We start from the raw sequence: 14,582 nt of genomic DNA, 5'->3' as shown, positions 1-14,582 counted from the left end.
GTCGTCATTGTCAACGGGAATAGTACCAGAGGACTGGAGGATAGCGAATGTGGTCCCCTTGTTCAAGAAAGGGAGTAGGGATAGCCCTAGTAACTATAGGCCAGTGAGTCTGACTTCAGTGGTGGGCAAAGTCTTAGAGAGAATGGTAAGGGATAAGATTTATGAACATCTGGATAGGAATAACGTGATCAAGGATAGCCAGCATGGTTTTGTGAAGGGCAGGTCGTGCCTCACAAACCTAATTGAGTTCTTTGAGAAGGTGACTAAGGAAGTGGACGAGGGTAAAGCAGTAGATGTTGTGTATATGGATCTTAGTAAGGCGTTCGATAAGGTTCCCCATGATAGGCTAATGCTAAAACTACGGAGGTATGGCATTGAGGATACATTAGAGGTTTGGATTAGGAATTGGCTGGCTGGAAGGAGACAGAGGGTAGTAGTTGATGGACTATGTTCATCTTGGAGTGCAGTTACTAGCGGTGTACCACAAGGATCTGTTTTGGGACCATTGCTTTTTGTTATCTTTATAAATGATCTAGAGGAAGGGCTTGAAAGCTGGGTAAGCAAGTTTGCGGATGACACAAAAGTCGGTGGAGTTGTGGATAGTGAGGAAGGAAGTGGTAGGTTACAGCGGGATATAGATAAGTTGCAGAGCTGGGCTGAAATGTGGCAAATGGAATTCAATGTAGCTAAGTGTGAAGTCATTCACTTTGGTAGGAGTAACAAGAAGGTGGATTACTGGGCTAATGGTAGGCTACTTGGTAGTGTGGATGAGCAGAGGGATCTTGGTGTCCATGTACACAGATCTCTGAAAGTTGCCACCCAGGTAAATAGTGCTGTGAGGAAGGCATATGGTGTACTGGGCTTTATTGGTAGAGGAATTGAGTTCCGGAGTCCTGAGGTCATGTTGCAACTGTATAAGACCCTGGTGCGGCCTCATCTGGAGTATTGTGTGCAGTTTTGGTCGCCATACTATAGGAAGAATGTGTAGGCATTGGAACGAGTGCAGAGGAGGTTTACCAGGATGTTGCCTGGAATGGTAGGAAAATCTTATGAGGAAAGGCTGAGGCACTTGGGGCTGTTCTCATTGGAGAAGAGAAGGTTTAGGGGAGATTTGATAGAGGTGTATAAGATGATTAGGGGTTTAGATAGGGTCGACACTGAGAACCTTTTACCGCTAATGGAGTCAGGTGTTACTAGGGGACACAGCTTTAAATTAAGGGGTGGTAGGTATAGGACAGATGTTAGGGGTAGATTCCTTACACAGCGGGTTGTGAGTTCATGGAATGCCCTGCCAGTAGCAGTGGTGAACTCTCCTTCTTTATGGTCATTTAAGCAGGCATTGGATAGGCATTTGGAAGTTATTGGGCTAGTGTAGGTTAGGTAGGATTCGGTCGGCGCAACATCGAGGGCCGAAGGGCCTGTACTGCGCTGTATCTTTCTATGTTCTATGTTCTATGTAAATCTATCTTTTTGCTGTTGATGTTCCAAGCATTTATTTTTATATTTGCATTTTGTTTAATAGCATATGTTCTCTTGTATATATTTGTATATATTTTCACTGACGTACCACAGTAGTAACCAAAATTGCAAAGGTAAATTTTATGGTCCACAAGCCAGGTTTTACTATGAAATCTAATTTGTCCAGTATTACTGTCAGATCATAATTCCATCTTTCAGTTTGCTTTTGTTCATCTGGTATATCCTGCATAAAATGGTATTAAATGAAATCCTATTTTAGATTAATCAAATTTCACAAAACCATAGTTCTTAATTAAATAGAGCTGCTGATGTGGAAAGTGACAATATATTTCATTTCTTTGGTTCTCCCTGGCTGTTTTCTAGCCTCCTGAGGACATTAGCTGTGTTGCCTGGAATAGGCAAGTACAGCATATCCTGGCTTCAGCTAATCCAAGCGGTCGTGCTGTTGTTTGGGACCTGCGGAAGAATGAGCCAATATTGAAAGTCAGTGACCACACTAATCGAGTAAGTAGTTTTCTTAGGACGACACATGTTTGGGTAGTATGGAACATTGTTCAATTATAGTCAAAAATTTTAGAATTCATAAAGAAAGTGCAATGAATTTTCTGGTTGTGTAGAATCTGAAGTGAGGTTCCTCACCTTGCCAATGATTTCCTACACCTCTGCTAGATATCCCTGTTCTGTTATGACCATTTTCCATAAAACATTAAGTTCTTCACCATGTTGTAGCATGACTGTGCCATTATGCACAGTTAAACCAGCCAATACATAGGTTGGTACCTGAAAAGATGGTACAAACAAATGTGCTGTGATTGCTCCAACATTTAATTCTGTATAGCATTTTGGGTAAGAAAATAATGACACTAACTCCTGGGAAATAAGATAAGATTTTACAAACCCTTCTTGCAGCAACTCCAACTGCCTCAGAGTTTTACTCCAAAACAGAATCTTGTGCAGTTTATGTGATTAATTTCAGTTTAAGTTTGGAAAATTCTTAATTCACACCTAAAATGTTGGTCTTGCCCCAAAAGGCCAGTGTTTGTTGACAATCCCTTTTGCAGTAGATGATGTATGTCCACCCACAACATTGTCAGAAAGGGAATTTCAGAATTTTACCCAGTATTAAAGGAACGCTGATACACTTTCAAGACGGACTGATGGAAGAGAGCTTGCAGCTTTTGGTTTTCCTACTCATCTGCTGCCTTTGTCCTTCCTTTATTCCTTTTATAGTGTTGCTGTCACTGACAAGGCCATCATTTGTTGCCCATAGATACACATTCATTGTCCTTGCTAGGCTACCTCACCAGGCAATTAAAAGTCAACCCCATTGCTGTGGCTCTGGAGTCACTTGTAGGCCATGCCTGGTAAGGACAACAGATTTCCTTTCCAGAAGTTAATAAACCAGATGGGAATTTGAACAGTCCATGATATCATTGGGACCTGCGATAGGCTTAGGGTTATGCTAAAAGCTAAGACTAGATTTATATTCTAGAGCTAGTGATTGAATATAAGTCCCACCAGCTATTGTGGGACATGAATCTATGACCTTGGAACATTAGCTTAGGTCGCTGAAATACTAGTCCACTGACATTACGACTTTACATTTCATCATTGCCTCCTCCTAGATGGTACAGTTCGTGGTTTGGAAGATGCTGTCAAAAAAGCCATGGCTTGTTCTTGCATTTTGTAAGTGATACATACTGCAGCCACTAAGCAGCTGATGGAGATGATGAACCATTGTGGCTGTGGGCTTATCAATCAAAAGGACTTAATTGTCCTGGATAGGGCTGAGCATCGTTGGGTCTGCAATTATCTAGTTTTTTTTTTAGAATTTGCATTTCCAGGACCGTCACTGTAAACTCTGCACAACCAGAAAATTCGCCACATCTTCTTTATGATTAGCATACAATGTTAGAATGATTGAAGCAAAAATGGAGGTTATTTGTCCTGACATGCCTGTGCTACCTCTCCGAGGGAAATTCTGTGCTCCCACTCCTATGCTCTTTCCCTATAGCCTTCAAATATTGTTTCTATCCAAGTGCTCAACAATTGCGTTTGAAAGCCCAGTTGAATCTGGCTGCTCTTCAGCATTGCATTTAAGATCCTAGCCACCCACTATGTTTAAAAATAAAAACTTTGTCTCTGTTGGTTGTTTTGCCATTCTCTTTAAACCAGTGGTTTCTGGTTCTCTGATTTGCTGAATGGAACATCACTGGAGGCGTGGCTACAGTTTCCTGAGAGCAGCTCCATTCTTATATTTACCATGCACACCACCACTTAAAAAGTAACTCTCAACTCCCATAACAGTGATTAATGCTGTCAGGGATGCTTTTCAAATAGGGAGCATCCCTGACATGCATTAATCACTGTTATGGGAGTTGAGAGTTACTTTTTAGTGGTGGTGTGCATGGTAAATATAAGAATGGAGCTGCTCTCTTTCCTGTGCCTGATATCCTTGTCTGGCTGTTTCTCTAGCTTTCCCCTTCGTTTTATTTTGTTCTTTGCTGCTTCTCTATCTGTCTTAGAGTCATAGAGATGTACAGCATGGAAACAGACCCTTCGGTCCAACCTGTCCATGCCGACCAGATATCCCAACCCAATCTAGTCCCACCTGCCAGCACCTGGCCCATATTTCTCCAAACCCTTCCCATTCATATACCCATCCAAATGCCTTTTTAAATGTTGCAATTGTACTAACCTCCACCACTTCCTCTGGCAGCTCACTCCATACATGCACCACCCTCTGCGTGAAAAAGTTGTCCCATAGATCCCTTTTTAATCTTTCTGCTCTCACCCTATACATATGCCCTCTAGTTCTGGACTCCCCCACCACAGGGAAAAGACTGTCGATTTATCCAATCCATGCTCCTCATAATTTTACAAACCTCTATAAGGTCATCCCTCAGCCTCCGATGCTCCAGGGAAAACAGCCCCAGCCTGTTCAACCTCTCCCAATAGCTCAAATCCTCCAACCCTGGCAACATCCTTGTAAATCTTTTCTGAACCCTTTCAAGTTTCACAACATCTTTCCGATTGAAAGGAGACCAGAATTGTACGCAGTATTCCAATAGTGGCCTAACCAATGTCCTGTACAGCCGCAACATGACCTCCCAACTCCTGTACTCAATATTCTGACCAATAAAGGAAAGCATACCAAATACCTTCTTCACTATCCTATCTACCTGCGACTCCACTTTCAAGGAGCTATGAACCTGCACTCCAAGGTCTCTTTGTTCAGCAACACTCTCTATGATCCTACCGTTAAGTGTATAAAGCCCTGCTAAGATTTGCTTTCCCAAAATGCAGCACCTCGCATTTATCTGAATTAAACTCCATCTGCTACTTCTCAGCCCATGGGCCCATCTGATCAAGATCCCGTTGAAATGTGAGGTAACCTTCTTCGCTGTCTACTACACCTCCAATTTTGGTGTCATCTGCAAACTTATTAACTATACCTCTTATGCTCACATCCAAATTATTTATGTAAATGACAAAAAGTAGAGGACCCAGCACTGATCCTTGTGGCATTCCACTGTTACCAGGCCTCCAGTCTGGAAAAACAACTCTCCACCACCACCCTCTGTCTCCTACCTTTGAGCGAGTTCTGTATCCAGATGGCTAGTTCTCCCTGTATTCCATGAGATCTAACTTTGCTAATCAGTCTCCCATGGGGAACCTTGTCGAACACCTTACTGAAGTCTATATAGATCACATCTACCGCTCTGCCCTCATCAATCCTCCCTGTTACTTCTTCAAAAAACTCAATCAAGTTTGTGAGACATGAGTAGAGGTATGTCAGAGAAAGAAGCACCTAATGTTTATACTGGTTGGGATTGTAAATTGAAACTTATGGGTCTCGGGAGCTTCCCTTGTTTCCAGTGCATTTGTTGCTCTGTCACCCCATTACTTCCCCTTTTTTTGGTCTTTCTGCTATCCTTTCTTTGTCTTTCACTTGTCTCCCTTTCAGCATAACACTGCCTTTTCCTGTTTAAGTACCTGCCTTTCACTCACTAATCGGGGCCCAGAGGGGTAGTTTTTTTCACACACAGGGTGGTAAGTATCTGGAATGGGCTGCCAGAGATAATGGTCGTGGTGAGTACAGTTTAGCCATTTAAGAAACATTTGGGCAGATACAAGGAGGGGATGGGTATGGAGGGACATGGACTAAACACAGGCAAATGGAATGAGTTTAAAATGTGAAAACTTGGCAGTATGGGTGCATTGGGCCGAAGGACCTGTTTCCATGCTGTAGACCTCTGTGCCAAAGGGAGTTGTCAAGTACCCAGAAGCCAGGTTAACCAATTCCCATTATTCCATTCTTATTTTGCATTTTATCTCAAAAAATATTTGTATGCTTTCAAAATTCAAGGAAACAAGTAGAATGAAGAAAGGGAACTCTTGTTGTCTCCCTCTACATTATAAACTACTACTCTGCCTTTTCCCTCTCACCTTCTGTTCTTCAACCCAACATGAACCAGATCATATAACATTATCTACGAGCATTCACAAGTGTTGTTCCTGTTGGCAGATGCACTGCTCTGGACTGGCCTGGCATCCTGACATCGCCACGCAGATGGCTGTTGCATCAGAGGATGATCGAATGCCCGTGATTCAGATGTGGGACCTTCGGTTTGCAACATCTCCCTTGCGAGTGCTGGAAAACCACACAAGGTAGAGTTAAATGTAGAGAAAGACAGGTCAGATTGCCATCGTTATTCTCTTTAATCTTGATTTAGTGGGATATTCATTTATTTTCTTAACTCTAATTCATTCAATCTTTTCTGAAATTTTTCATAGTTAACAGAGAAGGAATGAAACTACATCATGCATCCTTTTGTGGATACTTCTTTGATACAAAGGTTGCTTGTAATCCCCTCAATGCTTCAAAACTACATGTTCTTCCCCCTTTTGTGGCAGTGTTAAACTTCTTTGCTAAGTTTATGATGCAACTAAAATGTCCAGCATTTATCTGGAGTGCATCGCCATGGAATGGCCATCTAAAAGATTCCTCCCCAACTTGGATGGTTGTCACTTACTTATTTTCTCCTTGCTCAGTTATTGTTAGATCATCCAAGTTTCACTTTGGATCAATTGGTAATACTCTGGCCCAAGTCAGAAAATCAACAGTTCAAACGCCACTTTAGGACTTGAGCACAATAGTGCGAGGTGTTATTTCAGTGCAGCATTGTCTCAGCTACTTTGGCTAAACTAGTGAACCAAATCCTTCATTAAACAATGTGTAAAAGATTTCAAAGAAGAGTGGGGTTCTCCTGCTGTCCTTCGGGATCGTTCATCTCATTCTTGTCTGTGGGACTTTGCTGTTCCCAAAATGGCTGCAGTGAAATAACAAATTGCTTTTGAATCTTTCGTCAGATCAGTTCAGGACTCTGCATAGACTTTACAAAAGGATATTATTTCCAATACTGCTGAGGATTTTTATGTCAACATTGTGTGAGAATCTGATTAGATTTTGCTGGGAAGTTAAATAGCTCCCTGTCACTCTAATCTGGATTGTACAATTGATATAGCAATGCGGGTGAGAGTGAGGTCTAAGGGGGCTGTTCACACCTGACGCTTACTTTTAAAGTTAAGGAGCAGTATTTCTTTCTTGCTAACATTGTGACTTAAATATGTTTTGCAGAGGAATTTTAGCCATTGCCTGGAGCCTGGCGGACCCGGAGCTACTGTTGAGTTGTGGGAAGGACAATCGTATGCTTTGCTGGAACCCCAACACTGCAGAAGTAAGCCAAATATTTAATGAAAAGGAAAAACACAACTCTAGAGACATAAAAACAGGAGTCGGCCATTCAACCTGTTGATCCCGCTGCAACATTCAGTATGATGATGACTGGTTGAACAACTTCAATAATAATCCCTTTAAGCCTGTCCTTGTTGGAATATTTTAATCTTGACTCAGTCTCAACTTTTCACCGGACTCGGTGTAGAATTGCATGTAACTTTGTATTGATTTGAAATTTTTGAGCTCCCTTTTCTCAAGAATGAACTAAATATTAAAATTAATTTGTATTCATTGAGTGTCCTAACTTGTCCAACAGCATGCACTTGTATAGCTTCTTTAACATAGTAACTTGTCGCAAGGCAGTTTGCAGGCACATTGCAAATAAAGGTTTGACACTGAGTCTAGATTAAAAGCTTTTAGGATAGATAACCAAAAACCTGGTCAAAGAAATACTTTTTAAGGAGAAGGGGAGGTTAAGGGATGAAATTCCATAGCATAGGGCCTTGAGAGCTGAAGGCACAGTGATTAAAGTCAGGGATACTTGAGACTAGCATGGGAGGAGAGCTGATATCTCAAAGGGTTGTAGAACTGTAGGAGATTACAGAGATGAGAAGGATGACTAAGGGGGGACATAAGGAGGTGCAAATTAGGACACAAACAGCAGAGTTGTGATTGAACAAGCTTATGGAGAGTTGGACATAAGGACAGCCAGTCAAATATGATCCCAATTCTACCAACAGTTTGCCTTGACGTCTCAGTTACCAGGAGGAGGGATGGAGTCATTGACTTGGGAACAATGTTTCTAGCAGGGCAGATGAAATGGCATTCCCATTTATAATTTACTTTAATTGAAGGAAGTTCTACTGCTGTGGTACTGAGTGGTGGGTTATCAGTTTGATATATCAGACAGTGGAAGATTTGCAACAAGCGGTCATGAGGTTGGACTGGGTTTGTTGCATGTGTATGGAAACTGATGCTGTGCTTCTGAATGACATCACTGAGGGGCAAAATTTCAATGAGAAATAGAAGGGGTCTAAGGATACTTGGGACACCAGAGGTAACGGTGTGAGAGCAGGAGGAGTTAACATTCAAATTATTCTCTGATTATAATGGAAGAGATAAGAATTGTAAGAAGTAAGAACATTTCCACCTATTTTGTGAATGACAGAGAGATGAAGGAGGATAGTGCAGTCAATAGTGTTAAAGGTGCACAGGTTAAGAAGAATAAGGGAGTGGGGGTGTGTGAAATAGTGTTCTTCTATCACAATCACATCAGTCATGATTTGAACAGCCATTTTACTATTCAGGTGGGCAGAAACCTGACTAGAGGTCATCAAATAAAGTTTCTATAAGCATTAGATGAAATGTTTTGGACGTGACTTTTATGGTTTTATCCATTGATCTTGTGGTAGTTGACAGGCTGTCCTTTACCATTTTGTCATTGATAGGGATTTCAAAACAAAACTCAGCTGTCTCCACCTTATGCAATGGGCTCCCTCAAGGAGTCTTTTAGATAAATATGATAGCAGAAGTACAAAAAAAAATTGGAAGCAAGAATGGGACTTTGAATAGATAGAATATTTAAATTGTTTGACCCATTTTGAGTGAACTCCATGTCCAAAAACCTGAGAAAAAGTGTTAATGTTCCCTAATTCCAAATAATATTGTGCAGCTGCGAGACCCGTATTTCTCTATTGTTTGGTTCTGTTTGATTGCCCACCCTCACCCTAGCTCACAGAAAACATTGAGTCTAGTGGAGAATCCTGTTGCTCTGGTCCATAATTAATTCTGTAATCAACCAGTTCAATGTGTACATAGCTATATCGCTGATGGCACTTGTCTGTGCCTTCTGTTTACACTTAACAAATTGGAACAGTTAAGTTCAGTATTAACATTGTCTGTATGACTTGATGTGAATCATGTATTATCCATCCTAACTATTAACCTGTGATTATTTGTTTTCTTGTTCTTGGCTGTTACCAGGTTGTATATGAGCTTCCAACAGCTACACAATGGTGCTTTGACATTCAGTGGTGCCCCAGGAATCCTGCCATCCTTTCTGCTGCTGCATTTGATGGTCACATCAGCGTCTACTCTCTCATGGGTGGGAATCAGGATGCTCAAAGGCAGCGACAGGTTGACAATGTAAATGAATTATTTACAAAGGCGGTGATGGTTTATCTCTCTTTGTGTGAATTTCATCACGATTATTTCTGCTGTGGTTTCTTCACTGTATCTAATACAGTATCTAATTCTTCGCCTTTACACACTTGCAGCAAACATGACAAAAATGGTAACAACAAAGTCTTGACTACAGTATTAAACAACTACACGCATGCACCCTTTGGAGCTGAGGAAATCAGTCGATCCTCCATTGGACAGTGCAGTTCGCTGACAGCAGCAATTTGTATTTAAATAGAATCTTTAGCATAATACATTATTCAAAGGTACTTCACAGTGAACATAATGTGATACTGAAGCATGTAAGGAGATATTAGGTCAGATGATCAAAATCTGGTCAAAGAATTAGCATTGAAAGGAGGAAAGTGAGGTAGAGAAGGCAAGTGGTCCAGCAAGGGAATCCCATAACTTTGAACTTAGACAACTGAGGGCACAACTGTGAAGGGTAGACGATTTAAAACTTTAAATGCTAAAGAGGCCAGAATTAGATGAGCACAGACACCTTGGAGGGTTGTGGAGCAGGAGGAGATTACAGAGATAGAGATGAAGCAAGGCCAAAATGTGATTTGAAAATAAGGGTGAGAATTTTAAAATTTAGACATTGCTTGGCCAGTGTTCCACATAGGTCAGCAAACAGAGCTGTGACAGGTGAACAGGATGGAGCATGGGCAAGTTTTGAGAGGGTAAAATTGGGGGAATGCATTGGATAGACGACATGGAGGCAACAAAGGTATGAAAGTCTGTTTCTTTAGCAGATGAGCTGAGTTGGAAATGGATCACACTCATGTTGACACAAAAGTCTGACGGGAAGCTCATCCTGAGGTCAAACCTGACAGCACGTATTCAGCCTGGTTTAATTGCAGCAAAATAAATGTAAAGTTTATAAATCATGTTGGGACTGGAGATGTGAACTGTTGGAGAATAAGTGAGGACAGCAGAAGAGACATGTTGTTGGAGATAGAGTTATGCAGGAGGCACAATGAGCTGTCGATTAATGAAAACAAAGTGTCGCAGTTATGCTGGCAATCTAAAATAAAAACAGGAAGTACTGAAAGACTTAGCAGATCTGGCAGATTCTATGCAGAGCGAAACAATAAACTTTGGATGCAATATGGCTCTTTAGGCCTGAAGAAGAATAATATTGATCTTGAAACATTAACTCTTTTTCTTTCTCTCCACTGATGCTGCCAGATCTGCTGAGTTTCTCCAGCACGTTTTGCTTTTATGTGTGCTGTATATTAAGTTGGGTGTGCTGGGAATCATTAGGGACTCCTGAGGATAAGGGAAAAAAGACGCTCTCCAAGGTCACTGTTTATTCCTCAGTAGGCAAGGAAGCCAATCTGTTGCAGAGTTTCTGTCAGAACTGTTCTGGAAAAAAAACCAGCATGTGAAATCGAAGAACATTTGCCGTTTTCAGCAGTGGTCATAATGCAAACTCTGATCTGAATTCTGATGTGATGTCCCTTTGCCACTAAGTGATCCCTTGTACTTTTTAGGCTCTGTCTGGTGTAGGCCCAAAGGACTGGATAGCCTCTATCTGCACCATAACAATTCTGTGAAGCTGTCATCTATTATTTACAAATGCTGTGCTTTTTTGGATATAGATTTCCTCCTCTTTTGGGAATTTGGATCCATTTGGTACTGGACAAACCCTTCCTCCCTTGCAACTTCCTCAGTCCATAGCACAACCAAGTGCCGTGCTGCCTCTGAAGAAACCGCCCAAGTGGATTCGCCGCCCTGTAGGAGCTACATTTGCTGTAGGTTTTGGAATCTTTGTGATCCTAGAGTTAGAAGTAAACTTGAGCTTTCTAAATTATTTATTTATTGCTTTTGACTTCCCTGCACCCTCCTTCAGAAGGTAATCACTTATTTAGAATATGAACCAAAATATGACAGCACCATCTTTCATCTCATTCATCTTGAGCAAGGTTAAGATGATAAATGTTGACCAGGTACTTGACTGTGGGAACAGCTACAATGAAGCTGCTTTTGTCTGCATCTGCCATTCTCATGCACACCTATCACTGATATAACTGGGTAAATCTCAGATAAATTTAAATACTAAGTTCTTTGAAAGTAGGAGCTCAAGACTATTTAGCTCTTTGAACCTCCTTTGCCATTCACCTCATGGCATCGAGATAGAAGATCAGCCATTTTCCCACACTATTCCCATCCGTCTTTAATATCTTGAAATCTATTGATGTCAGTCTTGAATGTACTCAATGACTGAACCTTCCCAGCCTTCTGGAGTGGAGAACTCCAAAGAATTCCCGTCCTCCGAGTGAAAAAATTCCTTGTCATCTCAGTCCTTAATAACCGAGCTTTTACTTTAACTCTGTGTCTGCTGTTTGCAGAAGGCCCCCACATGTACGCAGACACACATGCCCAGCCACTGACGTATCCTATCAGTCCATGAAAGGACATAGGAGTAATAGCAGGCCATTCAGCCCCTTGAGCGTGCTTCACCATCCTAGATCATGGCTGATCATTTCTTTCAACAGTTTGTTGCACTGTCCCCATATCCCTAGATGGTCATTAGTCACTAGAAATATATCAAGGTGTCAATTTCATATGCTTCACTGCAATCACATCTTAACTCAAGAGGAAGACGGCCCACTCTCTTCAGTCGCACCATCCCAGGGATTAGTCTCATGAACCTCTCTTGCACCTTCCTATTGGCAGATATGGCCTTCTTTGCATAAGGAGACCAACATTGTACACACTACTTCAGGAAAAGCGCAGCAGGTCAGGCAGCATCCAAGGAACAGGAAATTCGACGTTTCGGGCATAAGCCCTTCATCAGGATTCCTGATGAAGGGCTTATGCCCGGAACGTCGAATTCCCTGTTCCTTGGATGCTGCCTGACCTGCTGCACTTTTCCAGCAACACATTTTCAGCTCTGATCTCCAGTACCTGCCGACCTCACTTTTTCCAAACTACTTCAGGTGCTGCCTCACCAAGGTTCTATACAATTGCAGCAAGACATTTTCTTTCTGCACTCAGATCCTCTTGAATTAAAGGCCAGCATAGCATTTACCTTCCAGTAAGACTGAATGCATTTGTGGTACACTCACTATTCATTCAGTTGAAACCTCAAATTCTCCTACCATATGTACCTGAGTGCCATATCCAATTGCGTTCAGCAACGCGAAGTTACTTGATTGCACTTTCTCTCAAGGTGCCGTTTTATATCACTGTTACATTCAAGTACCTGATCTTCTCCTCCTGTCTGAACTTGACTACTCACTTTCGATCACTGTGACATTGTGTATTTGAATGCTTTGGTTGCTGGTGCAGTAATTTATTTTTAATAATTTACCAGAGTTTTAACATTTAGTAGATCAATATGTCACATCTATGTACCTGACATTGCTGTAAATTGAAATCATGCTGAACTGTTCTTTGTTTTTTGTTTCTCTATTGCATAACTTGTTTCCAAATAAATTTGAAAAAAAAAACAAAGTTTGGAGGAAAACTGGTCACGTTCCAAAATGTGAAGCCCCAACCTCAGCAGCAGCAGCAGCAAGAAGCTCCTTTCCAAGTGTTCGTCAGCCAAGTTGTCACAGAATCCGAACTCGTGAACCGTTCCAATGAATTGCAGTCAACCATACATTCAGGAGGCTTTGTGGAGTACTGTCAGTCCAAAGTTAATGCTGCCCACACAGACTTTGAGAAGAATGTTTGGGGGTTCTTAAAGGTGAGGGGAAATACTAAATTAAGAGAGTTCATAGCTTCATAACTGGTTGACCCAGGAAAGCACGCTATTTGGAGTGGTAAATCAGTACCGCAATGCAAGAGTAACCCACCTAGTCCCATTCCCTTGTCCTTTCCTTATAGATGGCACTGTTGTTGTTCAGGTAAGAATTCAGTTTTGTTTTGAATGCTTCAATTGAATCTAACTTTGTCACATTCTTAAGCAGTGGATGCCAAATGCTAATCAGTCAGTGTGTAGGAAATATTTCCTCCTGTCATTGTTGCTTCTTTCACCAGTCATCTTAAATCTGGGTCCCTTGGGTCAAAGTCCAACAGGACATTTCTCCTGACCTACTCTGTTGAAATTTCTCGTTATTTTGAATGTCTTTATTTAAGTCGATTTGATAAACTTTCTTTTCTCTAAGAAGCCATGATGTGGAGGTGCCGGTGTTGGACCGGTGTGGACAGAGTTAAAAATCATACAATACCAGATTATAGTCTGACAGGCTTAGTTGAAAGTACGAGCTTTCAGAGTGATGTTCCTTCGACAGGAGTTACCTGACGAAGGAGCAGTGCTCTGAAAGCTTGTACTTTAAAATAAACCTGTTGGACTATAACCTGGTGCGATGTGATTTTTAACTTTCTCCAAGAAGAACAGTTGTGGCTTCTGTAATCTCTCAGGGTAATGGAAGTTTGTCATCCCTGGAATCTTTTCTGTGCTCTCTCTCAGGCTTTCCTCATGGGTGATGCCCAGAACTGGAGTTAGCATGCCAGGTGCGGCTGAAACAAGGACAGGTTTATCATGATATCCCTCCTTTTATATCCTGTCCCCTTGGTTCATTCTTACATGGGATATGGATGTTGCTGGCAAAGCTTATTTCTTGCCCATCCCTAATTGCCCTTAAATTGAGTGGCTCCCTTGGTGATTTCAGAGGTCACTTAAAGAGTCAGCCTCATTACTATAGGTCTGGAGCCTGATATAAGCCTGACCAGGTACCGGCGGTAGACTTCCTTCCCAAAAGGACATTGGTAAACCAGACGGGATTTTACAAGAGTTGAGGACATATGTTACCATCATTGAAACCAGCTTTCTATTCCAGAACTCATTAAGTGAATTTCAGTTACACCAATGTCCCTACAGAATTTGCCTGGACCTTTGGTTCACTAGTCCAATGATGTTACCACGTCACTACCATCTCCTTTACAAAGCACAAGGTCCTGTATCTCGTACACCCACTTTCTCAACCTACCCTACCACCATCAGTGATTTATGCACATCAACCTCTGTCCTCGTTATAAATATTGGGGGATAAATGTGATGAAGGACAGGAACCTTGACCCTGAACCACTTCCTTAACAAAGAAGTTCTGCGGGTAATTGCAGCAGGCATCGTGGAGATTGTCTAATTCAGCACAAATCAGGAATTGAACTACTTTTCATGCTTTGCCATTTATTGATTAGCTGAATAAATGGGTGACTTGGATATCTG

General features: G+C 41.6%; 1 protein-coding gene across 9 annotated transcripts in view; it reads left to right on the top strand.

Annotated features, from left to right (window-relative positions):
* The window catches only part of sec31a (SEC31 homolog A, COPII coat complex component), a 113,185-nt gene that overhangs the window by 45,120 nt on the left and 53,483 nt on the right, over window positions 1-14,582 (top strand). For all 9 annotated transcript variants that reach the window (XM_060825689.1, XM_060825707.1, XM_060825727.1 and 6 more), the window contains exons 6-11: window positions 1,843-1,983; window positions 6,008-6,150; window positions 7,121-7,220; window positions 9,203-9,364; window positions 11,005-11,157; window positions 12,864-13,097. In XM_060825689.1, coding sequence (XP_060681672.1) covers window positions 1,843-1,983; window positions 6,008-6,150; window positions 7,121-7,220; window positions 9,203-9,364; window positions 11,005-11,157; window positions 12,864-13,097 — 933 coding nt within the window. The remainder of the gene's footprint in view (window positions 1-1,842; window positions 1,984-6,007; window positions 6,151-7,120; window positions 7,221-9,202; window positions 9,365-11,004; window positions 11,158-12,863; window positions 13,098-14,582) is intronic.

Source organism: Hemiscyllium ocellatum, chromosome 1, assembly GCF_020745735.1.
Source record: "Hemiscyllium ocellatum isolate sHemOce1 chromosome 1, sHemOce1.pat.X.cur, whole genome shotgun sequence".
Classification (NCBI taxonomy): Eukaryota; Metazoa; Chordata; class Chondrichthyes; order Orectolobiformes; family Hemiscylliidae; genus Hemiscyllium; species Hemiscyllium ocellatum.
The sequence above is the reverse complement of the archived record's forward strand: the minus strand, read 5'-3'. Positions and strand labels throughout refer to the sequence as shown.